Source organism: Phacochoerus africanus, chromosome 5, assembly GCF_016906955.1.
Source record: "Phacochoerus africanus isolate WHEZ1 chromosome 5, ROS_Pafr_v1, whole genome shotgun sequence".
Taxonomy (NCBI): domain Eukaryota; kingdom Metazoa; phylum Chordata; class Mammalia; order Artiodactyla; family Suidae; genus Phacochoerus; species Phacochoerus africanus.
In genome coordinates this window covers 73277997-73305986 of record NC_062548.1, presented here as the reverse complement: position 1 = coordinate 73305986, position 27990 = coordinate 73277997, and the positions used below count along the sequence as shown (strand labels likewise).

At 47.2% G+C, this 27990-nt stretch overlaps 1 protein-coding gene and 1 pseudogene across 3 annotated transcripts in view; both read left to right on the top strand.

Moving 5' to 3' along the window:
- The window catches only part of TET3 (tet methylcytosine dioxygenase 3), a 99598-nt gene extending 93744 nt beyond the window's left edge, over positions 1 to 5854 (top strand). For all 3 annotated transcript variants that reach the window (XM_047781748.1, XM_047781749.1, XM_047781750.1), the window contains one exon: positions 89 to 5854. In XM_047781748.1, coding sequence (XP_047637704.1) covers positions 89 to 1884 — 1796 coding nt within the window. In that variant the 3' untranslated portion in view covers positions 1885 to 5854. The remainder of the gene's footprint in view (positions 1 to 88) is intronic.
- LOC125128455 (formin-binding protein 1-like) lies at positions 5522 to 17986 on the top strand (annotated as a pseudogene).
- Positions 17987 to 27990: the final 10004 nt, after the last annotated feature.

Sequence of the window (27990 nt, the reverse complement as noted above, 5' to 3'; positions counted from 1 at the left end):
AAACCTTCGGGGAACTTCATCGCAGTCCTCCTGAGGGGCCTTCCCTCTGGTTCCCTGTGCTCCTTCTCCATCTGCCTCCCGTTTGCAGGCCTGTCTCTGAAGGCTGGATTGTCCCAGCAGAACCTGAAGCCCTCCCTCAAGGTGGAGCCGCAGAACCACTTTAGCTCCTTCAAATACAGTGGCAACGCGGTGGTGGAGAGCTACTCGGTGCTGGGCAACTGCCGGCCCTCCGACCCCTACAGCGTGAACAGCGTGTACTCCTACCACTCCTACTATGCACAGCCTGGCCTGGCTTCCGTCAACGGCTTCCACTCCAAGTACGCTCTTCCGTCGTTCAGCTACTACAGCTTTCCATCCAGTAACCCCGTCTTCCCCTCTCAGTTCCTGGGTCCTAGCGCCTGGGGGCACAGTGGCAGCAGCAGCAGTTTTGAGAAGAAGCCAGACCTCCACGCTCTGCACAACAGCCTGAGCCCAGCCTACGGTGGTGCTGAGTTTGCCGAGCTGCCCGGCCAGGCTGTTCCCACAGACACCCACCACCCCAGTCCTCACCACCAGCAGCCTGCTTATCCAGGCCCCAAGGAGTATCTGCTTCCCAAGGCCCCCCAGATTCACCCAGTGTCCAGGGACCCCTCTCCCTTTGCACAGAGCTCCAATTGCTACAACAGATCCATCAAGCAAGAGCCAGTGGATCCACTGGTCCATGTCGAATCTGTATCCAGAGAGCCTGGCAAGATGGGCAAAACGCCTCTGCCTGAGGCCTCTCAGAACGGGGGACCCAATCACCTATGGGGACAGTACTCAGGAGGCCCAAGCATGTCCCCCAAGAGGACTACCAGTGTGGGTGGCAGCTGGGGTGTGTTCCCTCCTGCAGAGAGCCCGGCCCTTGTCCCTGATAAGCTTGGTTCCTTGGGGGCTGCCTGCCTGACCCCTTCCCGCTTCGCGGATGGCCAACATCAGTGGGGCCTGTTCCCCAGCGAGGGACAGCAGCCAGCCCCCCAGCCTGGAGGACGGCTACGAAGCAAACCGTGGAGCCCCTGCAAGTTTGGAAACACCCCCACGGCCTTGTCTGGGCCCAGCCTGACTGAGAAGTCATGGGGGGTAGGGGCGGGCGATCTCACCTCGGCCCTGAAGGGTGGTCCCGGATTCCAAGACAAGCTGTGGAGCCCTCTGAAAGGGGAGGGGGGAAGGATTCCAACCCCAGGGGCGAGCCAGCTGGACAAAGCCTGGCAGTCCTTCGGCATGCCCCTGGGCCCCAGTGACAAGCTGTTTGGGGCCCTGAAGTCTGAGGAGAAGCTGTGGGATCCCTTCAGCCTGGAGGAGGGGACAGCCGAGGAGCCCTCGAGCCAGGGGACGGTGAAGGAGGAGAAGGGCGGTGGCAGTGGCGGCGCTGCCGAGGAGGAGGAAGAGCTGTGGTCCGACAGCGAACACAACTTCCTGGACGAGAACATTGGTGGCGTGGCCGTGGCGCCCGCTCACGGTTCCATCCTCATCGAGTGTGCCCGGCGGGAGCTGCACGCCACCACGCCCCTCAAGAAGCCCAACCGCTGCCACCCCACCCGCATCTCGCTGGTCTTCTACCAGCACAAGAACCTCAACCAGCCCAATCACGGGCTGGCCCTCTGGGAGGCCAAGATGAAGCAGCTGGCGGAGAGGGCGCGGGCGCGGCAGGAGGAGGCCGCCCGGCTGGGCCTGGGCCAGCAGGAGGCCAAGCTCTACGGGAAGAAGCGCAAGTGGGGGGGTGCCATGGTCACCGAGCCCCAGCATAAGGAGAAGAAGGGGCTCGTCCCCACCCGGCAGGCGCTGGCCATGCCCACAGACTCGGCGGTCACCGTGTCCTCCTATGCCTACACGAAGGTCACCGGCCCCTACAGCCGCTGGATCTAGGAGCCAGGGTGCCAGGGAGCCAGCGTACCTCAGCGTCGGGCCCGGCCCGAGCTGCCTCTGTGGTGCTTTTGCCCTCACACCTGGGGGCGGGTTGGGGGTGCAGAAGTCTTTTTATCTATATATACATATATAGATACGCATATATATGTATTTATGGTCCAAACCTCAAAACTGACCCGCCCCTCCTTTCCCCCACTTCCCCAGCACTTTGAAGAAGAAACTACGGCTGTCGGGTGATTTTTTCGTGATCTTAATATTTATATCTCCACGTTGGCTTTTTTCCCCCCTTGTTTGGGGGGCTTTTATTTTCTCTTGTTTTTAAAACTCTATCCTTGTATATCACAATAATGGAAAGAAAGTTTATAGTGTCCTTTCACAAAGGAGTAGTTTTAAATTCCATTTAAAATGTGTATTTATTGGATTTTTTAAAAGTGACAATTGTAATGGTAAAGGATCGGCAGGAAAGGCCAGAAGCACTCATTCCTGCCCAGTTGCGCTGGGCCTGGTGAGCCTGGCCTCCTTGGGAGCTGACGAGGTTCTCTAGCCATCTGCCCCTCATGAGCCAAGTGCAGGTTGTAGCCACCCACTGCATCCCTCCTGATAGACATGCCTTCCCTCCGGCGGGTGGGGGAGCCCTCAGGACAGCTTCTGTCCTCTCCGGTAGGATGGAAGAATCTGTAGAAAAACATCTGGGGACCCTTTTCCAGTCCCCAGCGTTGGAGCCGGGGATGGGGCAGGTGCACCCCAGGCCAGGCACCTGAGATGCGGGCGTAGATTCCGCCCCCCACCCCAACCAGGTTGGAAGTAGACAGCTTCAAGCTTGCTAGTCTCCACACTGAATCCTCTCTGTCCGTTATCTCTCAAGTCACGTGGTATCGTGGTCCCCTCAGCAGCACCTCGGGACGGAGCTGGAATCGAGAGGTTCTCAGGAGCCTTTTCCACCAAGCTGACCAGCCAATGAGTACTGGCTGAAGGAATTTGTCTTACTGGCAGTTTTTTGTTTTTGTTTTTGTTTTTTTAATGCCCCAAAGTCTATGCTGATACCGAAAAGGGCTACTGTATCTTTAAAAACAAGAAGTCGAACCCAAGCTGTGAAAAGCCTGTGGTGCTGTGTGCAGCGCTGCGCTGCGCAGGGCCTGGTGCTGTAGTGTTGTGCTGGGACCTCCTTGGTGCGGGCAGCCGCGCCCCACAGGAGCTCCGCACAGCGGTGCAACAGCAGTAACACATCTCCTCTTCCCTGGAGTTCACATTGGACAATGGTGCATGCCTCACCCCTGAGCCCACCCCCTCCGCGCCAGCATTTGGGGAGTGGGCCGACACTTCACAGTTTTAAGATGCAAGAGTCAAGCATTTTCAGCAGGTAGCTATGATTTTGTTCCTCCCTACTTGGTGCCATTTCTCTATTCGGTCATTTTCTCCTTTCCTTCCTCCCCTCTCCACCCACCCTGAACCCGCCTGTTTCTAAAATTCTGGTGCATTCATTCGTTCAGTTCTTCGGAATGAGAATGTGGTGCTTACTTTTTCCGACGTTGTTGAGAGAGGTTGGGGCCTGACAGGTGGAAGCAACGTGCGTCGACAGCAAGTCAGACTTCTTGGAGTGTTTGTTTTTCCGGTGGTTTTAGCAGAAGTTATAGCACGCTACCCAGGTGGATGAGTGTGTGGTGACCGGGAGGCTTCGTAAGGATGCAGAGGGGCATGTGGCCACACGGGGAATGACAGCCAAGCCCTGAGATAAACATCAGATATTTATTGAGCAGTTTTATTCAGAGGTGGGTCTTCATAAAATGAGTTTAACAATCAAATGACGATGCTAAAGGCAAGTTCCTGAGCTTCCAGGTGCCTTGTTTAAGAGCTGAGAACCGACCCGCTGGGTGTTTACTGTAGCTGTTCCAGAAGCACTGGCGCAGAGTCGCTGTGAGATGTCCTGAGCATTTATGTGGTCTGGTTTTAACTGTAAATAGTGAAAAATTTTTAAGCACTTTTGCCTAGATTTAAACAGCAACTTGAAAAATAAAAAGTATGTTTTAACATGTAATTGTGGGAGAAATTGTAAATAGTAGCTGACTATTTAACGTGCTTTGTCTATCCTTCACTTTTACCATATTCTGTAAAGTTGCATTTATTTTACAGGACAAAAATGAAATATTATTGCTTTTGAAATAAATACCCAAGAGCTTATCAGGATTTTGAATTATTCAGAACTCAGATTTATAGGAAAACCTCTGACCTTCAGTTTGACAAGCTAAAGGAAGCAGAGTCTTTGATGAGCATGCTGATTTTCTAGTTTTGAGGAAAAGTTGGGTCCTTTAAATGCTATTTTGCTTATCGCATCAGTACTTTTATGCAGGTCTCATTTGACTCCGTGCTTAGGTAGATGCGGGGGTGCCTTGAAAACTTCATTTTAAATTATCTTAAGCAAGAAATACAATATTTTACAAAACGTTTGGCAAATGTGACCGTCTGTGTGACCCGGGAGAGCCCCAGGTTGGCTGTCGGTTTGGAAGGTCCCGAGTGTAACCCAGGTGCTTCTGATACGTGGCATGTATGAATCTCCCTGGTGTGTGTTAGACTCTTCCCCCTCATCACCCTTTGGTAGCAAAGCCATTAGATGAAAGGAGAAACCCATACAAGCTAAAAGCATGTGATGTCTGTCCCCCACCCCAGCCCACACAGCCTGTGGTTCCTAAATTTCTAGATTAGCAAATAGGCTGCTGAGAAGTGAGTCAAGAGGCAGTCTCCATTGGACGTTCCCGTGCCCTTCCGAACGGTGTTGCAGAAATTGGGTGGTGCTGTTGCCATGCTCAAGCCCATGCTGATTTGTACACACTACATGTATAACCTACCTCAAATCTCAGTCATTAAATTAGCATGCTTTAGACGTATGTTTAAAAAATAACTATGCACAGCTCTTTATCCCCCCACCCCTTGCTGCTGAAGGTTTCTTAAAGAGAAAAATCAAATTTTTATTTTTTACTGGCACTATCATTTTTTAAGTCCTAAAGATGATTAACAGACATTTTTATCATGAGAAGAAAAATAAAGCCATTGCAACTAAAGAACCTAACGAACGGCATGACCAAGTTGTAAGAATGATAGTAGAGCAGCGGAAGTGATGGAGTCTTAGCGTCATCTCCCCAGCGCGCCCTGTCCACGGCCGCCATCCACATGCAGCGCAGACATTTGGTTCTTCTTTCGTTTTGTTCTGTCGTCCCTGCCTTTTGCGTGCAAGGAAAGTACTTGTGAAGTTTTGTGCTGAGAGGTTTTTCAAATCAAAATCGCTTTTCGGCAGGTTCTCGCCTAATAACTGGTGCTAGCTCAAGAAACCGTTATCTAACCATCAGAAATCTTGACCAAGGTGTGTTTCATGGATTTTGAGGTGTTTTTGTTTTTGTCATCGTTTGGTGTGTTTTTTGGCAGGGCCTGGGTTTCCCACACTCCGGCTTCGTGGGGACTGCTTTGCCTTCTCCCTGAGATGACAGGCATGCAGGGAAAGGTCCTACCCACCCCCTCTTGGTCCTTCCACCAGCCTCTTTTGGAAACAGTAGTTTGCAGAGCAAGGGACTTAGAGAGTGCTAAGGCAGGGAAAGAAGTAGCCGGTCCCGGCTGCTTTGTACCACACAGCAGTGGGTGTGCGAGGATGGTGATGGGCGGCGAGCCGACGGTAACCTGATTCCATTGAGAGGTGCCCGCCAGGCTTCAGGAAGTAAAACACCGCCAGATCTCACACCAGGGTAGTGCTGCGCAGAATTGAAACGATAGCCCCGACGTGCCTCAACCAACCTCTCTTTCCTTTTGTTACTGAAGTGTGTTTTATGGACTGGGAAGCATTTTTATGAATTGAAATAGTCTAAATAAAATGGTGCTATGGTGTTTTAATGTGACTGTCCCTGATCCTGTCCTGCTGAGGTGCTATCAAGGTTCTGAAACCACAACCAACCAAAAATAAGGTGGGCTCCAGTCTCTCTTGGCTTCCCCTCCCCCCTCCCCCCCTTTTTGGTGCTGTCTCCTTAGACCTCTGTTTACGTGCTAGAACCTGCTCTGGGCAGTTTTTCTGTTTTGTTTTATTCTTCTTTTCCTGGCCAGACAGAAAGGCAAGACTCGGAGGCAGCCAGCCCCCTGTTATCGTGGGGGTGGGGTGGGTAGGCCTGTCTGGCCTGCAGGTGGGAGGCGCTCTGGCTTGACATCTGGCCGCTCAGGCCTAATGAGAAAGGAAGCGTGAAGGCCTTTTTGTTTGGTTTGTTTTGTTTTGTTTTTGAGGAAGGGGAGTCAGGTACTCCGAATGTGGCAGGCGTTCTCATAGTCAACACACATTCCCCCCACCCCCCTGTCCAGGGTGCCAAGTAGAAGTCTCTGAAAATCCCAGAGGTGCTCTGCCGGCCGAGGTGGACCAGATGGCCCTCCTTCCTCCCCCAGCACTGGCCAGGACCATGGTGGGCAGGGGGCTCATTCGTTTGCTCCTCGCAGCCTTTGCCCCAGCATTGCTTCTGCCTCTCGTTGGTAACCCCTCACGTTCAAACTAAAGGAAGGAGCGTTCTTTGCTTGCTCGGTGCCGCTGAGGCTGTTTTTAGTTGGTGCTATTCTAACTTTCTTCTCGGGTCCACAGAAGTTGATGTTGTAAAAACTCAACAGGAAGCTCCATTTTGTGTCATCCACTGTCACAGTAATTTTTTTACATACCTCAAAAACAGGACATCGTGACAACTTTGGTAAAGTAGATTCCATGACGGTCGGATAGCGACAGGTTATCCTCTTGATGATGTGCTTGACCTTGAAGCATCCGGGTCATTTTATTTTTTCATTCTTCAGTTAAAATGGCAGAACGCCTAAAGGAAGGACTGTGGTTGACTTTATTTTGTTTCCTTTTTTTTTAAGTTTTGCTTTGGAATAAAATGTGAATTTCCTATGCCCATCTCATTGAGCTTTTTTCAGTCATTGTTGCTGTCATTCGAAATGACGCCTTCAAAACCTAGTTTTATCAGCCAGCTGCATCTGCTGTAGTACGTGGCCAACTTCAGCATACCCTGGACCAAAACGAACATCTTTTGAGGTGCGTACCCCCAGCACAGGTTGTACGGTCCCACCCCCACGCGTGCGGGGAGAGCTTTTTCCACGTGTGAGGCCCCTGTCTTGGCGCCCCCAGCCCTTCCTCCCGCAGAGCCGCCCACAAGAGCAAAGCAATAGGCTTCTTCCCTGAGCAGAGACTGCAGCACAGAAATGCAAGGTCTGAAGTTGCTTTTTGCCCAAGAATCAGTGAGAACTGGCCGACTTCCTCGTTTGCTTCTGTTCTGATATCAGGGATGCGTTTCGTAGTGGTACTCTTTGCTCTCTTTTCTCGTTTTGACTACCTGTCATTCAGGGATAACTCATCATTATTCCCATGAGGATTTAAAACTACTATTTGGCTCATCTGAACATCCAAATTGTCTTGGTTCCAGTACGTTGTTTTTTCTTTTGAGGGGAAAAAGGAGGAGAAAAACAGGAGTGAGGTAATTTCTTTTTCACACATTCTGATTAAAAAAAGAAACAAGGGCAGGTCATATTGTGGCATATTCATGCGTTAGACTTAATCTAGAACCCCTGTAGCTTTTTGATGTGTTTTATTTCTTCTCTCTTTGAATTCCTATTTGGTTACTTGGCTTCCAATGGAGGTGAACTTAACAACCATACTTGAATATTCCGTCTTGACTTTGTAACTGTGGCTACTTGAAATGAAGTTTATCTGGGGTTGATGGATGAATGGTAGATTTTTGCAATGTCTCAAGGCAATAGGATGTGTATTATTAAACTGTAGATATTCTTAGTACAGTAAATTTATGCTGATAATTTTATTTTGTATAATTTTTACTTTTTTGTTAATATTTTTTCCTCCCACTTTATCGGTTTGCCTCCTGAGCGACCCTCCTTACCCTCCCTTCTCCCCCAGTGTTTCAGCAAATTTAATTTAGGGTGCCTAGAAATTGCAAGTATGTATCCTTTTTGATTTGTATTTTATTATAATTTACACAAACAGCTGGGTTTGTGAACTGTATTACTCCTGGTATCTTTAAAATATTGTGGGTGTTTTAATAAATTTTATATTTATTTTTTGCACTCAAATTCAGTGTGAATTCTTTTTTCCTCTCCTTGAACCAGGCCCAGATTGTGGTGGTTAAGGTTCCCTAGGAGTTCCCATTGTGGCGCAGTGGTTAACGAATCTGACTAGGAACCATGAGGTTGCGGGTTCCATCCCTGGCCTTGCTCAGTGGGTTAAGGATCCGGCGTTGCCGTGAGCTGTGGTGTGGGTCGCAAACGTGGCTCGGATCCTGCGTTGCTGTGTCTCTGGCGTAGGCCGGCGGCTACAGCTCTGATTCGACCCCTAGCCTGGGAACCTCCACATGCCGCGAGAGCGGCCCTAGAAAAGGCAAAGCAAAAAAAGAAAAAAAAAAAAAAAAGAATCCAGCTGCAGCGGTTTGGGTCATTGCAGCAGCTCAGATTTAATCCCTGGCCTGGGAACTTTCATGTGCCGAGGTTGCAGCCATAAAATTTAAAAAAAAAAAAAAAGTTCCCCTGTGATTCCACCCTCCCCCACTTAGATAGCAGGTGCACGAAATGAAGCCATCATTAATACGGCTAATAGAGCCTGTCCTGGTCCCCTTCCACTTCCTGCATAAGGTGATGTTCGAAGGCTGGCCATTGTTAAAGCTAGCTCTAAGGGAGAGAAATAGGGGTGGTCTTTTACCCATCTGTATTTTTCCTTTCGTTTTTCCCCTTTTATCTTCCTATTCTCTTTTTTCAATCAGTGTGGAGACTCCCCTCCACCCCAGTTAAAATTATTCACCTCTAATGTTATTTGCTAAGGATCTCCGAGTGCCCCTCCAGTGAACTCACGGCCTGAACAACCAGGAGGGAGGACCAAATAGGGGACCCTGGATTCTGCTGTCCTTGGGGAGATGAACTGTCCCATAAGGCCCATGCCTGGAGCTACCTTTTCTCATTCAAGTTGCTAATCCTGTTGGTGGCTGATCTCAAGCAGGGATTGCGGAAGGGACAAGAGAGAAAGGTGAATGGGATGAGAAGCTGTCCCTCCCGCTTGAAGCATCTGACAAATGGATTCAGCCTCTCCGAGGGACCAATCAAGCCCGCAGTCCATAAAGACCAGCATTCTGTCCAGTTGATGTCAAAACACTCCGTGTTAGGTCACTGGACAGGAAAGCGCCCCTCTGAGGGCATCTGCCTGAAAAAAACCCATGATCTTAACAAGGGTACCAGATGACATGCCTGGGGCTTTTCATCTCTGTTTTCTTTTTTTTTTGTCTTTTTGTCTTTTTAGGGCCGCACCCTACAGCATGTGGAGATTCCCAGGCTAGGGGCTGAATTGGAGCTGTAGCTGCTGGCCTACACCACAGCTCACAACAACACCAGATCCTTAACCCACTTAGTGAGGCCAGGCATCGAACCTGCATCCTCATGGCTGCTGGTCAAATTCGTTTCCTCTGAGCCATGATGGGAACTCCTTTGTTTTGTTTCACTTGCGGAGGAACCCTCTGGAAATGTCTGGGCACATGGGGCTACTGGGGACCCTCGTAGGCACTCCTGTGTTTTATGGAAGTGGGGTCACACTGTGTTTGGTAACCTGCTTCTTTCCACTTGACATCTTTGAGTTGAAAGAGCCCTAATGTTGCCTGTTGGCCCCATTCCCAGGGCCTGAGGTAAGGGCTGGGGGATTCCTGCTTCAGCAGGAGCTGATGCACTACTGGGTGACTATAAATATGCTTTCGTCTCTTCTTATACACATTCCACACAAGTAGAGAAAAATTAGAAGACAAGAACTTAAAAAAATTATCAATTTGAAATTCCACTGCAAGAGAACCACATATTGGCCACAAACATTTCCTGTGTATTTAAATATAACCACGTGTGTATATATATATATTTTTTTTAATGGGATAAAACAATAAGACTATGTTGTAACCTTTTTCACTTAACATATTTTCAAATATTAAATACAGACCCAAGGAGTTCCCATTGTGGAACAGCAGAAACGAATCAGACTAGTATCCATGAGGACACAGGTTCGATCCCTGGCCTTGCTCAGTGGGTCAGGGATCCGGTGTTGCCCTGAGCTGTGAGGTAGGTTGCAGATGTGGCTTGGATCCCATGTTGCCATGGCTGTAGTGTAGGCCAGTAGCTGTAGCTCCGATTCAAGCCCTAGCCTGGGGACTTCCATATGCCGATGGTGAGGCCCTAAAAAAAAAAAAGAAAAACAGAACCATAGTTGACTTTCAAACAACACAGGGGTTAGGGGTGCCAACCGTCTGTGCAATCAAAGACCCATTATTTAATCGTCCACCTTCTGTGTCTGCAGTTCCTCGGAGTCTTAAGTTTTCATATCCACTGATTTGACCAACTTAGATCCTGTAGTACTGCGGTATTTACTATTGCAAAAACAGTTCAAACCCATGTTGTTCAAGGATCAACTGTACGTCTTTTTTAAGAGGTGCCTAGGGAGTACCTTGGTGGTCTGGTGATTAGAATTCATTGCTTTCACTGCAGCAGCCCAGACTCAGTCCCTGTTCTGGGAACCGAGATCCCACGTCAAGCTGCTGCATGCTATGGCCAAAATAAATAAATAAAAGAGTTGCCTAGTATTTCATTGTGTGGATTTAGAAGCTTTAATCATCCACATATCATTAGTGAACTCCAGGATCCCAACTTGTTGCAGTTATAAATTGAACTAATCTAAATCTGCTTCCATCTAATTGCCACTGAATTTCTTTCTACACTAAGAAGCATCTCAGTTAAACCCTCTGAGCCACATGACTGCATACTTAATACCCTGAACCTTCTTGTGACATAGGTCAAGACCCTATCCTACCGCCCACCTGTCCCCAAGAGCATCCTTCTTTATAGTGAGATCTCTAGAAATGAACACTCTTCCAGAGGTGGATCTGGCTGGCCTAAACCTAGCACAGAGGCACCAAGGAGTTCCAGGATCTGGACATGCCACTTTTATTAACACACACCAAAGTTTACTAGCTTTTTAAGCAGCTGAGTCATGCTAAAAGGCTGTGTCGCTCCATGGAAAAATACGGCTCCCTTGCTTCCAAATTTTGCAATGTGTGATGAGCTGTTTCATCTCCCTATGTCATTTTCTTTGTCTATAAAACAGACTAATCACAGCGCGTAAGATTGATAGGAGGGTCAGAAAAACGCACTACAGGAGTAGAAGTACCAGGCATTTGAGATGTAGCAGGTAACAGAAGCTATCATTTTTACTCTTGGCACGAGAGAGCTTTAAGTCGCTAAAGAGTCCAAGACTAAGTCATGGACCACATAGTGAACTCGTATGTAAACTGCCAAGTCAGGCTCCCCAGGACCAGCCTTTTTGCAATTCATCTTGGGTTTTTAATTCTCCTCATGGCACTCGAAACTTAACTATCCGAAACTGACCGTTCAACCTCTGCTCCCTGCCAATGTTGGACCTTAATTTTGTCAGTATTGTTTTACCCTACATAACTATGCAAACTTGCTCAACAACCTTATTGCAAGTTCCTCTGGTGAGGCTCTTGTAGGCTTCTTAACGTAGGAGAGCTGTTAGTCATTTGAGGTCTCCCATTGCACTCTGAAAATAACAAGCGCTCACCATCCTGTAAGAAGAAATGAAGTAATACCCTTGGGGAGCAGTGGATCAGCTGAAATACATTCAACACATGTAACAGCACACATCCCTATCAAAAACACAAGGACATTACAGAAGATGCAAGAGGACCACACGTAGAAGACACCATGGAGTTAACTGTTATGGCTCAGTGGGTTAAGAATCCGATTAGTGTCCATGAGGATGCGGATTCAATCCCTGGCCTTCTCAGTGAGTTAAGGATCCGGTGTTGCTGTGAGCTGCAGTGTAGGTCCTAGATGTGGCTCAGATCCCACGTGGCTGTGGCTGTGTCTGGGGCATAGGCCATCAGATGTGAATCTGATTCGACCCGTAGCCCAGGAACTTCCATACGCCTTGGGGTGGCCAAAAAAGAAAAAAAAAAAAAAGAGAGAATTTTCAGATAGATTAAGTGACTTGCCCAAGACCATCAGCTAGGAAGAGGCAGAACCCAGACTCAAACCAGGTGTGTCTGACACCAGCCTGTGCCCAATCCAAATATACCCCCTGCTTCTTCTGCACTTTAAGAGCCATGTACCCAGGGAGTTCCGGTTGTGGCGCAGTGGGAATGAATTAACTTCTAGTAGTGCCAGTGTTCCCTAATTGCTTTATATCTAGGTGTTTCCTAGATATACATGCCTGCTTATTTTTCTACATAAACTTCAGAATGAACTTGTCTAGCACTAGAAAAAAAAACTTGTTGATACTTTTATTTGACTGACCTTACATTTAAATGAACTTAGAACATTTTTTTATGCTGTTGAGTCCTTCTATCCAAGAATGAGATTACAGAATAGACAAGTCTATTCTGTCTTTTAGATTGTCTTGAAATTTTCCTCATATGGGATTTGCACTTTTCTTGTTTATTCCTGAATATATTATCTTTCCATGTTGCATTGTAAGTGGGGCTTTCTCATTCATTTTATCTTCTAACTGGCTATTGTTTTTATATGAGAAGGCTATCGGTTTTTATATGTTAATTTTGAACATTGCTAGTTTGTTGAATTCTTTTATCATTTGAGTTAGCTTTAACTTAGAGATTTCCAGATATGCTATGTCATATGCATATAGAAATAATTTTACCTCTCCTTTTCCGTTTTTTTTTTTTCTTCTTCTTAATTTTTATTTATTTATTTATTTATTTTGCTTGTTTTTAGGGCCTCACCGGTGGCACATGGAGGTTCCCAGGCTAGGGGTCTAATTGGAACTACAGCCGCCAGCCTACGCCACAGCCACAGCAAAGCAGGATCCGAGCCTCATCTGTGACCTACACCACAGCTCACAGTAACGCCGGATCCTTAACCCACTGAGCAAGGCCGCGGATCTAACCTGCAACCTCATGGTTACTAGTCGGGGTTCGTTTCCACTGCGCCACAACAGGAACTCCTCCTTTTCCAGTTTTTATGCTCTAATTGCTCCCTTGTCTAATTGCATTGGATAATAATTCTAATACGATGCTAAATAGTAATGGAGATTGGAGTTCCCATTGTGGCTCAGCAAGTTAAGAACTGACTAGTGTCTATGAGGATGCGGGTTCAATCCCTGGCCTCACTCTCAAGGATCTGGCATTGCTTCCAGCTGCAGTGTAGGTCGCAGATGCAGTTTGGATCCCAAGTTGCTGTGGCTGTGGCATAGGTTGGCAGCAGCAGTTCCGACTGACCCCTAGCCTAGAAACGTCCATAGGCCACAGGTGAGGCCCTAAAATGGAAAAAAAAAAAAAAAAAAGAATTTGTATAAACGCATATTACTGTCATGGTTAAAAATATCAACCAATTACAATTTTATTGGTGTTTTGATCAGGAATACCTACATTTTGTCAAAAAGCCTTTTCAGCATACCTGGAGAATATATGGTAAATTATACTAATTAATTTCCAAATAGATTTCCAAATATGAACTATCTCTGCCTTTTTTTTTTCTTGACCCACTTGGTCATGAAGATTTATTTCCCTAAGGGGCTATTAGGTTAGGAATGCTATATTTGATTTAATTATTAAGGGAAATTGATTTACAGTTTAATTTTATATTTGTTTTACAAAAGGATTTAGCTATCTTCTTTCATTTTTTTTAGTCCCTGGAACAACTTGTGTAGTATTGGAGTTATCTGGTGGTTAAAGTTTTGATAGAATTCCCCCGTGTACGGTGTATTTATTTGATAAATTTCTCTATTATTTTAGGGAGATTGGTCTCAATGTTTTCTCTCTCCACAGGGGTCAATTGGTAAATTGCATTTTCCTCTGAAATTATTCATTTTAAGTGTGGTTTCAAATTTATTTGCATAAAATTCGAGTGCCTGTGTGGCTCAGCAGTAACAAACCTGACTGGGATCCATGAGGACGAGGGTTCAATCCCTGGCCTCACTCAGTGGATTAACGATCCGTCATCACCGTGAGCTGTGGTGTAGGTCCCAGACACAGCTTGGATCTGGTGTTGCTGTAGCTGTGGCATAGGTCAGCAGCTGCAGCTCTGTGTCGACCCCTAGCCTGGGAGCTTCCATGTCCCACAGGAGTGGCCCTAAACACCTCCCCCTAAAAAATTAATTTGCATAAAATTGTACAAAATTGTACAAATATATGTTGTCATATATTTTTAAATTTCCTCTGTTCCAATGGTTATTTCCCTGTGCCCTTTCTTATTTTGTATTTTTGAGCTTTCTTCCTTTTTTCTTACTAAGTTTAGTTACTGGTTTGTTGATCTTGTTAATTTTTTTCCACAAGAATCAGTGCTGTGTTTATTATTTCCACTCTTTTGTTTCTTACCTCATTAATTTATACTTTATGCTTATCATTTCCTTCCTTGTTCTTTCTTTGGTTAATTTTTGGTCCTTCTTCTGGCTTTTTGAGGAAGTTAAAATTTAAACAAGTAAAAGATAGTTTATAGCCACCCAACTACTCCTTAGCAAAAACAAAGGGTTTTAAAAAATTTCCATTCTAGCTAGGAGTTCCTGTTGTGGCTCGTTGCGGCTCCATGGTAACTGACCCGACTAGTATCCATGAGGACGCAGGTTCAATCCCTGGCCCCACTCAGTGAGTTAAGGATCTGGCATTGCCGTGAGCTGTGGTGTAGGTCACAGACCCGATTTGGATCTGGTGTTGCTGTGGCTGTCGCATAGGCTGGCAGCTACAGCTCCGATTCTACCCCTCACCTGGGAACCTCCATATGTTGTGGGTGCTGCCCTAAAACAAACAAACAAACAAAAATTTCTATTCAAAGCTCTGAATCCTGAGAACAAAATTTATTCTAGAAAATTGTACTGAAAAATCTCCTTCTTGAATTAAAGTTATGACATCAGTGACACAATAAACATTTGTTTCATTCCTCAAATATACAAGATAAGGACCGCAGGCACAATGTAGGCCCAACATTTCTGAGGTACTCTCTCTGCACCATATGATATAGTTTTAAGTTTTAGTCAAATTTTTAACCATAACATTTCAGGTTATTGACATGCATTATCTCTGAAGTTAATTCTCAGTCAATGGCACTCAATTCCATGCTTGGCTTTGGCTTAATCTTTATTTTGCTACATGGATTCAATGTGTTTGGTCCACTTCTGCCAGAAAGAGGGTGAGGAGGTTGGAGGGTACAGTCTAGGCTTGATGTGCCCGTAGGAAGACCCACTCGTGGGCGGCTAGACGTAGTTGGGCAGCTATAAGCTATCTTTTATGTTGAAAGCATTCCCAGGCCAGAGATAGAACCCGAGCTGCTAGTGACTATGCCGGATCCTTAACACACTGCAATGCAAGAGAACTTCCCTCTCACATAAGAGGGCCTCCTGGACCTCTGGGTTCCTGCCAGGATGTGCCATCCCTGAGACCTGCGGGACTGAAACCGGCAGAATGCGCCTCGGGACTTAGAGAAGGGGAGGTTCTTCTGTCTTGGGGCAGAAAGAATTCCGTGACAGGTAAGGATAGGACGTGTGAGGAATACAAGCGGGCAGGCAAGGGAGTGCCCTGCCCCAAGAACTTAGTGGGCTACAGTTTTATAATCAAAGGAAGAAGGGCGGGGGTGGGGTGGGGAGACCACTTTCTTCCTCATTGCTGAGTAGACGTCAAACTCCCATCATCGGATCCTGCTCCGTGTCAGGCAGGGGAGTTTTCTTGGTCACACGGGGACCATCGTGGCACAACGGAAATGAGCAAAAAGGCACTAACATAGACTAAATATGGTAAATCATCTCAAGTTTCAGTAGGATGTTACCGTTCCCTTTATTTTTGTTCTTAGTGTGTGCAAAGAAGCATGTCCTAGGGACTCATTAACTGACTAACCTCACTGGGCAGGAGGTGGGTCTCATTCCACCATTGTTTGACTGTGGGGGGCATGGCTCTTGTTTCCCTTGCATGGTTTGGTTGCTAAGCAAGCCTGTTTGGTTTTGCTGTTAAGCAAGCCTGCTTTCTTAAGTGATCATTAACTTACAGGGGTCTCTCATACTTTTTTTTCTACTTAAAATTCTCTAGTGGGACTATTTAATCACCTACTTTGTCCCATTACTCTGTACCTATGGGGACCTCCCTCCCCGGCCCTCCATCCTCCTGGGCCAGGGCCAGGGTCAAGAGCTTCCCCAGGGGGGCAGGCATATCCCTTAATCCTTCCCCTTCGAGCCTGTGGGCTCTTCACCTGGACAAAGTGTGATCATGCATTTCTGGACCCCAGTGAACCTCGGGGTCATTTATAAACTAGGGCACTCAGGGCAGTGGGTCCGTCCTCTAAGGGGGGCGCCAGGGAGGGAACCATGGCGAGGAGACCCAGTACCACGTGGGTGGCGAGGGGCGGCTGTCCGGGGAGCCCTAGGAGCGCACCCCGCCCCGCCCCTTTCCGCCTGCCTCCTGGGCCAGGACCAGGGCACTGAGCTAGGGGGTCCGCTTGACATAGCAAAACGCAAACAGCGAGGAATTGGTATTCTTGAGAAACACATCACGTTTGTCAGGGAGAACGACAGAGATTAAACTCAGCCCTACAAAGCAACTCAGGAACTTTCTGAAGAGATACCCGACCTAAAAAGTGGCAGGGAAGTACACAAGTTTACTTGTCACGCAACGTGCTCCTTCCCACCCTGTGACACGAGCCATCAGTTACCCAGGGCGGTATGCCTCACAGGTCATCTTGGAGTTAACAGGCTGAGTTCAAGGCCTGAGCCTGGGTGGACCTGGCACGTTCAGGACCCCCAGAAGACACAGCCACCACACTTGCCCAAAGCAATGTTAGTCAAGTAAAAGAAATTTGTGTGGGATTCCAAAGAACATACAGAGGACAGCGGTATTTTGAGCAAACAGTGCCAATGTGAATGTTTTAAAAGGTAAGTGTTAGAGGTCCCTTCATGGCTCAGTGGTTAACAAAGCTGACTAGGATCCATGAGGACGCAGGTTCGATCCCTGGCCTTGCTCAGTGGGTTAGGGATCTGGTGTTGCCGTAAGCTGTGGTGTGGGTTGCAGACGTGACTCGGATCCCATGTTGCTGTGACTGTGGTGTAGACAGGCAGCTGTAGCTCTGATTTGACCCCCAGCTTGGGAACCTCCATATGCCACAGGTGTGGCCCTAAAAAGCACACACACACACACACACACACACACGGTGAGTGTTGAAAAGGCACACGCGTAAGCTCAAAAGCATCACCAATAGCAGAGGACAGCAAAGCAGATTGTTCATCAATTCAGGAAATTTGACCATGACCCGCATGACAATTACCATCTGCATATGTCCAACATCTTTCAGAAAAAAAAAAAAAAAAGAAGAGATGGAAGAAGGAAGGATTGTGGGAATTGGAGAATCAGTGAAGACATACAGAGGTTGATCGGCAGGCAACAGGGATCGGGGGGAGTGCTGGGATACCTCAGTAAAGGCAGCTGATGATCAGGAAAATGTCACAGCTGGTAATAGAAAATTTCAAGTCAGAGTTTGAGCCTCCTAGAGACATCTGGGGAGTCACCCAATGAAGTGTATTGTGTCTGATAATAGGCTCTCAAATTCCAGAGCAGGCAAACCAGAGATCAAATCTGATAGCAAATCCGAAGGCAAGTCATGGCTGTTCATAAAAATAAATAAGGCTCCCAGGAAGTAAAGGGAACTCATTGCTTCAATGAGTTCATGACCTTCAAACCCCAAATTCACTGTTTTAAAAACCTAAAGCTGGAGGTCCCCCCGTGGCTCAGTGGTTAATGAACCCAACTAGAATCCATGAGGATGCCGGTTCGATCCCTGGCCTTGCTCAGTGGGTTGGGGATCCGGTGTTGTGATGAGTGTGGTGTAGGTTGTAGAAGTGGCTTGGATCCCGTGGTGCTGTGGCTGTGGCGTAGGCCGGCAGCTGTAGTTCCGATTTGACCCCTAGCCTAGACACTTTCATATGCCGAAGGTGTGGCCTTAAAAAGCAAAAACAAACAAACAACATAAAGCATGGTGGAGTGGGGGTGCGGGAACACCAGAAGATTTCAGCAATCTTCCAACTCAATGAAGAAGGAAAAAGCTATATAAAGAAATTCAATTAAGGAGTTCCTGGGAGTTCCCTTCGTGGCGCAGTGGTTAACGAATCCAGACTAGGAACCATGAGGTTGCGGGTTCGATCCCTGGCCTTGCTCAGTGGGTTAAGGATCTGGCATTGCCATGAGCTGTGGTGTAGGTAGGTCACAGACACGGCTCGGATCTGGCATTGCTGTGGTTCTGGTGTAGGTCAGCAGCAAAAGCTCCGATTGGACCCCTAGCCTGAGAACCTCCATACTTGGCAGGAGCAGCCCTAGAAAAGGCAAAGACAAAAAAAAATAAATAAATAAAAGGGGGGGGGGAGTTCCTGCTGTGGTGCAATGGGGTTGTAGGCATCTTGGAAGCCCTGGGACGCAGGATCCATCTCTGGCCCGGCACAGTGGGTTAAGGAGCCAGCATTGCCAAAGCTGCAGCTTAGGTCAAAATGGGGCCTTGGGAGTTCCTGTTGTGGCGCAGCAGAAGCAAATCCATGAGGTTGTGGTTTTGATCCTTGGCCTTGCTCAATGGGTTAAGGATCCAGCGTTGTCATGAGCTGTAGCATAGGTTGCAGACATGGCTCAGATCTGGCATTGCTGTGGCTGTGGCAAAGGTCAGTGGCTACAGCTCTGATTCGACCCCTAGCCTGGGAACCTCCATATGCTGCAGGTGCGGCCCTAAAAAGACGAAAGGCAAAAAATGAAAACAAAAAACAAAAACAAACAAACAGGAGTTCCCGTCGTGGCGCAGTGGTTAACGAATCCGACTAGGAACCATGAGGTTGCGGGTTCAGTCCCTGCCCTTGCTCAGTGGGTTAACGATCCGGCGTTGCCGTGAGCTGTGGTGTAGGTTGCAGACGCGGCTCCGATCCCGAGTTGCTGTGCTCTGGCGTAGGCCAGTGGCTACAGCTCCGATTTGACCCCTAGCCTGGGAACCTCCATATGCCGCGGGAGTGGCCCAAAGAAATAGCAAAAAGACAAAAGACAAAAACAAACAAACAAACAAACAAACAAACAAAAAACCTGCCCTTGGATCTAATCCCTGGTCTGGGAACGCCGTATACAACAAGGCAGTCAGAAAAGAGAAAAAGAAAGAAAGTCAATTAAGTAAAGAAATCCGAATGGAGATGGATGTTATGTGGCATAACAAAGATGAAGAGTGACTGTCTAAAGAAGCCTCAAATGGGAGACCCAGCCTGTTGGGGTCACAAATTAACAACAGTAACAACAACAAAATATATATGAAAGCTTCGACTAGAGGAGCAGAAATCTGAAGTCTGTCTGGCTGAGGTTGAAGGCAGGTTCCTCAAACCACGTGAACAGGCCTGACAACAGAGTGGAATGCGCAAAAGCCTCAGTCCCAAATAACTGTGCCAAAGACCGGGAGAACACAGGAGTTCCCTTGTGGCCTAGCAGTTAAGGATCCAGCATTGTCACTGCTATGGCTCAGGTCACTGCTGTGGCTCGGTTTCCATCATTGGCCTCAGGACTTCTGCCTGCCACAAGCATGGCAAGAAGAAGAAGGAGAAGAAGAAGGAGGAGAAGGAGAGGAAGAAGAAGGATCATCTTGGTGTAAAGATGATACTGCAGGATGCGTCATGCACCTGTGGTACATCCCTCAGAGTTGGACCATCGTGCTCCCAGGATACTCAAACCCTGGGGAGGGGGCAACCCAGCCTAGCAGCATGCTGTTATCACAAAGTTTCGGGTTGTGAGGATAAATGAGATTAAGTGAAGATGTGGCTTGGATCCTGCTGTTGTTGTGTTGCTGTGGTATACGTGGGCAGCTGCAGCTCTGATTCAATCCCTAGCCTGGGAACTTCCATGTGCCATGGATGTGGCCTTAAAAAAGGCAAAAAGAAAAAAAAAGAAAAAAGAAAAAAAAGAAAAATCAACCATGCTTAACAAAATCCAAAATGCATTTCTTAAATACTAAGACTTGAAAGTCAAAACCACTCCTTGATCCACGGTGACTATGGAATGGATGTTATGTTAGCAGACATGAAAACGACATTCCCCTCATTGTCCGTCTTCATCAGAGCGCTTGGGCGGGTGACCAGGTGCACTGTCAATGAATAGTAATGTTTTGAAAAGGAATCTTTCTTTCTTTCCTTCCTTCCCTCCCTCCCTCCCTCCCTCCCTCCCTCTCTCTCTCTCTCTCTCTCTCTTTCTTTCTTTCTTTCTTTCTAGCAGTAGGTCTCAACAGCAGGCCTAAAATATTCAGTAAATCATGTAGTAAACCACGTGATGCCATCCAGATTTCATTGTTCCATTTACAGAGCACAGGCAGAGTAGATCCAGCATAATTCTTAAGGGCCCTAGAATTTTTGGAATGGCAAATGAGCAGTGGCTTCAACTTAAAGCCTCCAGCTGCCTTAGGCCCTCCTAACAAGAGGTCTTTGAAGCGCCCAAACTAAATGCTGACTTTTCCTCTCGAGCTATGAAAGTCCTATTTGGCTTTCTTCTTCCAATTTAAGGCTGTTTAATTTATATTGAAAATCTGTTATTTACTGTAGCACCTTCATTATAACTTGCTGGAGCCTCTGCATCAGCACTTGCTGCTTCCCTTTGTGCTTTTATATTTCAGAGTGGGTTTCTTATCTCAAGAAGCAACCTCTGCTAGCTTCAAACTTCTCTTTTCTTTTTTTGCTTTTTAGGGCCACACCTGTGGCTTATGGAGGGTCCCAAGCTAGGGGTCGAATAGAAGCTACGGCTGCCAGGCTACACCACAGCCACAGCAATGCAGGATCCGAGCCCCATCTGTGACCTATAGCACAGCTCACAGCAATGCCAGATACTTAACCTGCTGAGAGAAGCCAGGGATCGAACCTGAAATCTCATGGTTCCTAGTCAGAATCCTTTTCACTGCGTCACAACTGAAACTCCCAAACTTTTCTTCTGTAGCTTCCTTGTTTCTCTCAGCCTACACAGAATTGAAGAGAGTAAGGGCCTTGCTGGGGGTTAGGCTTTGGCTTAAGGGAATGTTGTGGCTAGTTTGGCCTTTTATCCAGATTGTTACAACTTTCTCCATATCGGCAATGTCTCCTTTCACTTTTTTATGGTTTGTGTGTTCTACTGGAGAGCGCTTTCAATTCCTTTCAAAATCTTTTCCTTTGCATCAACAATTGAGCTAACTGGTACAAGAGCCCTGGCTTTTTTGTTTGTCTTTTTTGTCTTTTTAGGCCCGCACCTGTGGCATATGGAGGTTCCCAGGCTAGGGGTCGAATCGGAGGTGTAGCTGCTGGCCTACACCACAGCCACAGCCACAGCAACACAGGATCTGAGCTGTGTCTGCAACCTACACCACAGCTCACGGCAACGCTGGATCCTTAACCCACTGAGCGAGGCCAGGGATCAAACCTGTGTCCTCATGGATGCTAGCCACAACGGGAACTCCAACAAGAGGCCTAGCTTTTGACATGTCTTCTTCACTAAATTTGATTTCTAGCCTTTTTTTTTTTTTTTTTTTTTTTGCCATTCCCACTGCATGCAGAAGTTCCCAGGCCAGGGATTGAATCTGCACCACAGCAGTGACAACACCAGATCCTTAACTTGCTGAGCCACCAGGAAACTCCTATTTCAAGCTTTTGGTTTCTTTTGATTTATTTACTTTTTTTTTTTTTTCCCCCCAGGGCTGCACCCAGGGAATATGGAGGTTCCCAGGCTGGGGTCGAATCTGAGCTGTAGATACCAGCCTAGGCCAGAGCTACAACAACGGCAGATCCTAGCCGCTCCTGAGACCTACACCACACCTCATGGCAATGCCGGATCCTTAACCCACTGAGCAAGGCCAGGGACTGAACCTACAACCTCATGGTTCCCAGTCGGATTCATTTCCACTGAGCCACGACAAGAACTCCTCTAGCTTTTGATTTAAAGTGAGAGACATGTGACTATTCCTTTCGCTTGAACATTCAGAGGCCATCGTAGGGTTATTATCAATATGGTGTCTCGGGGAGCAGGGAGGTCCCAGGAGAGAGAGAGATGGGGGAATAGCTGGTCAGCGGAGCAGTCGGACACACACGGCATTTAGTTTGTTTCATTTATTGTCTTAAATGGGTGTGGTTTATGGCTCCCCAAACCAATAGCAATAGTAACATGAGGATCACTGATCGCACGTCAGCATAACAAATATAATAATAAAGAATTTCAATGGAGTTCCCGTCGTGGCTCAGCACAAATCAATCCGACTAGGAACCTTGAGGTTGCGGGTTCAATCCCTGACCTTGCTCAGTGGGTTAAGGATCTGGCGTTGCCTTGAGCTGTGGTGTAGGTCGCAGAGGCAGCACAGATCCTGCATTGCCATGGCTGTGGTATAGGCTGGCAGTTGTATTTTTCCTTATATTTTTTAAGATCATGGTTAGTTCATCATGATTATCTCATGTCTATTTGATGCCAACAACTAATTGAAATCTGAGAATATTTGGTCAATTAACCTGTTGACTTTACATATGGCACCAGTTGAGCTCTACCAAACTGGAGGTCAGATATTCTAGTGCTGTACAGACGCACATTCCTGAAAACAGTGCATGTCCACTTCTCATTCACCTGGGTTCTGTTTCACCTGGAGGTCTGGCAGCAGGAGCAGCTGTATTCAGCTCACTCTTCCCCAGGCCCGGCTATACCTCAAATGCAGTCATCCACAGACTAAGAGCTCAGTGCATCATTTTCGAATGGTAGATTTTTAAATCAGTGGCATCTTTGAGACAATTTTTTTCCCTTTTTCTTGTGGCCACACCTGCAGCACGTGGAAGTTCCTGGGGCAGCAGTTGAATCTGTGCCACAGCCGCACAATGCTGGATTTTCAACCCGCTGCATTGCAAGGCGACTTCCAAGACCTACATTTTTAGCTCGCTGAAAATTTTAAAAAGCAGTAAATGTAAGGGCTCACTTCAGAAAATAATATGATTAACTTCAGCCAGAATAAAATAAAAATTTCTATCATTAAAGAAATCTGGCCACAGAGGATTTGCACTCTTAAATTGGCACTGAAGCGGGGGGGCTGGATAGTCACAGGTGTAGTCAGCTACCAAACCCAGTGTTTAATTATGCTCAATAATGAGATTTACCCAGAGATCACAGAGAATCAGCTGTAAGTGGGTCAGAAGGAAGGTATCGGGTTAAGATACACTTTCTCGGGGGGGGGGGGGGGAGGCTTTGAAAAATAGCTATTTATGTCTTTCCTACTTTTCAATAGGAAAATTAGCTTCTTGCCTATGCTTCTTGGGCTCATTTCATAAGCTCATCTCAGAGGATCAGAAAATGGCAGGAGGCCTCATACTTGTTCTGGGTGGCCCATGTTTCAAGGTTGCTGCAGTTAAGTAACTTACATTCTACAAGGGCGACCAAAGTGAGATGTCATGGACTTTACTTAATGACACACTGACTTACAACTATGTATACAACTTTAAAAATTTTGTAATTAAAATTTATTTTAAATTATTATGTCTTTACTGACATAATATTGATAAAGCCACTTATCTCGATCCAGACCTCTTCAGGGAATTGTTTCAGTTCTCGATTTTTTTTTTTTTTCTTTTTAGGGCTGCATCTGTGGCATATGGAAGTTTCCAGCCTAGGGGTCAAATCAGAGCTGGATGGAGTTCCCGTCGTGGCGCAGTGGTTAACGAATCCGACTAGGAACCATGAGGTTTCAGGTTCGGTCCCTGCCCTTGCTCAGTGGGTTAACGATCCGGCGTTGCCGTGAGCTGTGGTGTAGGTTGCAGACGTGGCTCCGATCCCGCGTTGCTGTGGCTCTGGCGTAGGCCGGAGGCTACAGCTCCAATTCGACCCCTAGCCTGGGAACCTCCATATGCCGCGGGAGAGGCCCAAGAAATAGCAGCAACAACAACAAAAAAGACAAAAAAAAAATCAGAGCTGGAGCTGCCAGCCTATGCCACAGCCACAGCAACGCCAGATCGGAGCCTCATCTGCAATCTACACCACAGCTCACAGCAACACCAGATCCTTAACCCACTGAGTGAGGCCACGGATCGAACTTGCGTCCTCATGGATCCCAGTTGGGTTTGTTACCATTGAGCCACAATGGGAACTCCAGTTCTCCTTTTTCAGTATTGTAGCAAGAAAATCAGCTGACCCTTAAACGACAGAGGTTTGTTTTAATGAGCCACAGTGCTCGTTAGAGTAGTAGATTAACTGCTTCTGGCATTTAACCAAGTGAATGGGAAACCAAAGATATTAAAATCTGACCTTCTTATATCCATTTCCAAACTGTTAACTCTCAGAAAAAGCAAACTAAACACTGAAAAAGCCTAGGACAGGGCAAGTCAACATTAGCTTTTGAAAAGCCTGCCTTGGAAAACAGCCTGTTCTTTCAAGTTTTATTTTTTTCTTTAGGATTGTGCAAATTTGTTTCAGAAAATAGCTCAGTTGGTTTGTAAAGACCACAGGTTATGTATATAAACTTAATGATCATTAAGTCGTAGCCTCAGTAGTGAAAACAGATGAAGATATGGGACATCGACTAAACAGTTCAAAATATGTCGTAGCTTCAGTTCCTTTAGTCAATGCCTGAAGTATTAGAAAAAGTATTGAACAATTTCCAAAAGCATCAGAAATTTCCATTTCCATCCAAAGTATTGTTTTCTTCCAACAGTTTTCTGATAAATCATAAAAGGAAAATCTCAGCTTGTTTATAAAGTTTTATTCCTTTATTTTATAGGTTAATAATAACACACCTACTGGTTAATAATGCACGTGTTGAAGCCTTTCCTCCATAACCTTGTTTACAAATCTACCAAACCTCACTCCAGGCAATACCTTCCTTTAAATTTATCCTGTTTGGGAGAAGCTGCTACGTCCTGAGCTCCAAAACTCAGGGCAGTTGTTTCCTTTTCAATAATGCCAATGCATTATTTTGGTGTGCTAAGATGCGATTAGTTAATGTTTTCCAAAATGTTTAGAATAACCTTCAATTGGCCAACTGGATCGTGACTCCTTTTGTGGTTTTGTTTTTAAAATTACTTTCAGTCAAACACATCTATAATTTGCCCCAGGGAACATATTTGTATGTACTGCTATTTAAAAACTAAATCTTTTTTTTTTTGTCTTTTTGCCTTTTGAGGGCCACTCCTGTGTCATATGGAAGTTCCCAGGCTAGGGGTCTATTCAGAGCTGTAGCCACCGGCCTACGCCAGAGCCACAGCAACTCGGGATCCAAGCCGCGTCTGTGACCTGCACCACAGCTTGCGGCAACGCTGGATCCTCAACCCACTGAGCAAGGCCAGGGATCGAACTTGCAACCTCATGGTTCCTAGTCAGATTCGTTAACCACCGAGCCACGACGGGAACTCCTAAAAACTAAATCTTCAAAAAAGAAAAAAAATGAAATTCTGAGACACTGTCATGGTGGAGAAGATCCTAAGGAGACAGGACAACTAAAAGCAATGTGGTGTTGTAGAACAGATACCTGGGAGAAGACATTAGGGAAAAATGAGGGAAATCAGAATACATTTTGGGCTTTAACTTGTCATACTATATCAATATTGCTTCACTAACTGTAACAGGTTCACAATGCTAATGTAAGCTGTTAATAAGAGGGGAAACTGGGTTTAGAAAAACTGTGGACTCTTGCCTCAAATTTTCTGTAAATCTAAAACTCTTCTAAAAATAGTTCTGTTAAACTGTTCTATAAACTGTTTATATATATTTTAAAAAAAGGGAGTTCCCCTAGTGGCTCAGTGGTTAAGAACCCAACTAGTATCCATGAGGATGTGGATTTGATCCCTGGCCTTGCCCAGCGGATTAAGGATCCAGCATTGCTGCAAGCTGTGGGGCAGGTTGCAGATGCAGCTCCCATTTGGCACGGCTGTGGCATAGGCTGGGAGCTGCAGCGCCAATTCAACCTCCAGCCTGGGAACTTCATATGCTGCCCCGAAAAGAAAAAAAATCTATAAAACCCCTAAAGTGATTACTTGACTTAAGTCGTTTTAACTTTTTACCTTTTATCCATTTGTTTAGTTGGTTATTCTGCTCCCTAACGTCCTTTTGTTTTTATAACTTTCTTTCTTTCTTGCCACACCTGCAGCATGCAGAAATTTCTAGGCCAGGGATAGACCCTAGCTGCAGCAGTGACCCAAGCTGCTGCAGTGACAAGGCTACCAGGAAACTCCAACATGATTCTTTTTACTTTTATTCTAAAAAGAAAAGAAACTGGCACCTTTTACTTGTATGCTCTTACTTGCCTCTCTAATAAACCTTATATTTTTCTCTAAAAAAATTAAAGTGCATAAATGTTCCCTTACATTCATAGTGTCAGGGCATTTTACCATAGCCTGAGATCAGTTCCCTGAAAGGAGGTACCTAACGACACACTAGATCCCACCAGCGGTACTAGAGCAGATGCAAATCCAAAAGGCGTCCAAAGCTGGTCTCAGGTGGCGAGGGGCGGAGACTCTGCGCGGCCGGGGGAGGGGCGCCGGGAGCTGCGCCTGGGGGTAGGGGGCCGGCACAGAGGGCGGGGAGGTTGGGGTGAGTGGAGGGCTAGTGGGGGCGGTTCTCTGGCGGCTGGGAAGCCGAGGCCGCGGACCCCACGCCGGGGTCTCCGCCGCGCGCCAGCAGAGTCGTGGCGAGGAAGGGCAGGACAGGAACGCGGGTCCGTTCTGCTCCCAGCGGCTCCACCGCGAGGGTCGAGGCTCCTGGGCCCGGGATCCCGCGGGCGGGACACCACCCGGGGCAGGCGGGCCCTCCGCCCAGGTCAGAGAGGGGATGCGCCCAGCTCGGGGACGGGGCACAGCAGCGTTTTACTCTGTGCACTAGGGGCTTGGGAGGCCGCTCCTCCCCAGAAGGTGAGGAAGGGGTGGGGGGGAGCCGGCCAAATGACGCACGTGCAGCAGCTCCCCAGAGGGAAAAGGGGGTGGGCTGCGCAGGCCTCACCCAGGTAGGGGCGGAGGTGAGGGTCTGGGAGGTGGGGCCGACCCCTGGGGCTCTAAGGAGTCCCGGCGGTTCACTCTCCCCACCCCTCCCCCTAGCTGGCCTCTTGGACGCGGGAGGGACCAGGTGTGGGTATTTTTAAGCTAAAGGAGGTAGTTCTGAGTTGCCGGAAGATGGAGAGTGACTCCATCTTCTTGTCTCTTGTCGGCTCCCTCCTAACTCAGACTTGCCATGCCCCTCATGACACGTCCCAGGTCGTTTTGGACTTTTTTTTTTTTCCAACTTCAGCTTCTCCTTGACGGACTCTCTCCAGCTTCCCCGATTTGAACCAGATTTGTTTGCCCAGAGCTTTCCACCAGCCATTAGCTGTCCTTGAGTCATTTACTCACCCTTTCCAGTTTGCATTCCCAAGAAAGGAAATTGAATCTGTTGACTCCTGGTCACTGGCAGTGTCTTGGATGGAGCTTTGTGGTCCCAGTCGCCTCAGGTTGGAGGCCAGCCTGTCCCCCTGACTGCTAGTTGGGTGCTCTAATCAGGGGTAAGAGGGGCAACCACAGGAACCCGAGGAAAAAACAGGCCTAGGGAGGGCTGTGGACCAGGCAGTGTCCCTTAGATTGACTTGCTTAGTCAGCAAGCACCTACCCTAGGAAGCTTTGGATTTTCCACTGGAAAACTGTACAGTTTTTAAAAGGGCACTTGACTCAAAAAATGCATCATCTTGATTCAGCAGTTCTCACGAGCAGCACTTAATCTGAAAGCTAGGAGTTGGCTGTATCAGATGCAATGTATATACTGTGGCCATTAACATTAAACAATTTATTCTTAATCAATTAGAAACTGATTCCTCTCCCAACTTGACTTTTTTTTTCTTGGCCTCATCCACGGCAGGCAGAAGTTCCTGGACCAGGAGTTCCCGTCGTGGCGCAGTGGTTAACGAATCCGACTAGGAACCATGAGGTTGCGGGGTTCCATCCCTGCCCTTGCTCAGTGGGTTAACGATCCGGCGTTGCCGTGAGCTGTGGTGTAGGTTGCAGACGCGGCTCCGATCCCGAGTTGCTGTGGCTCTGGCGTAGGCCGGTGGCTACAGCTCCGATTCAACCCCTAGCCTGGGAACCTCCATATGCCGCGGGAG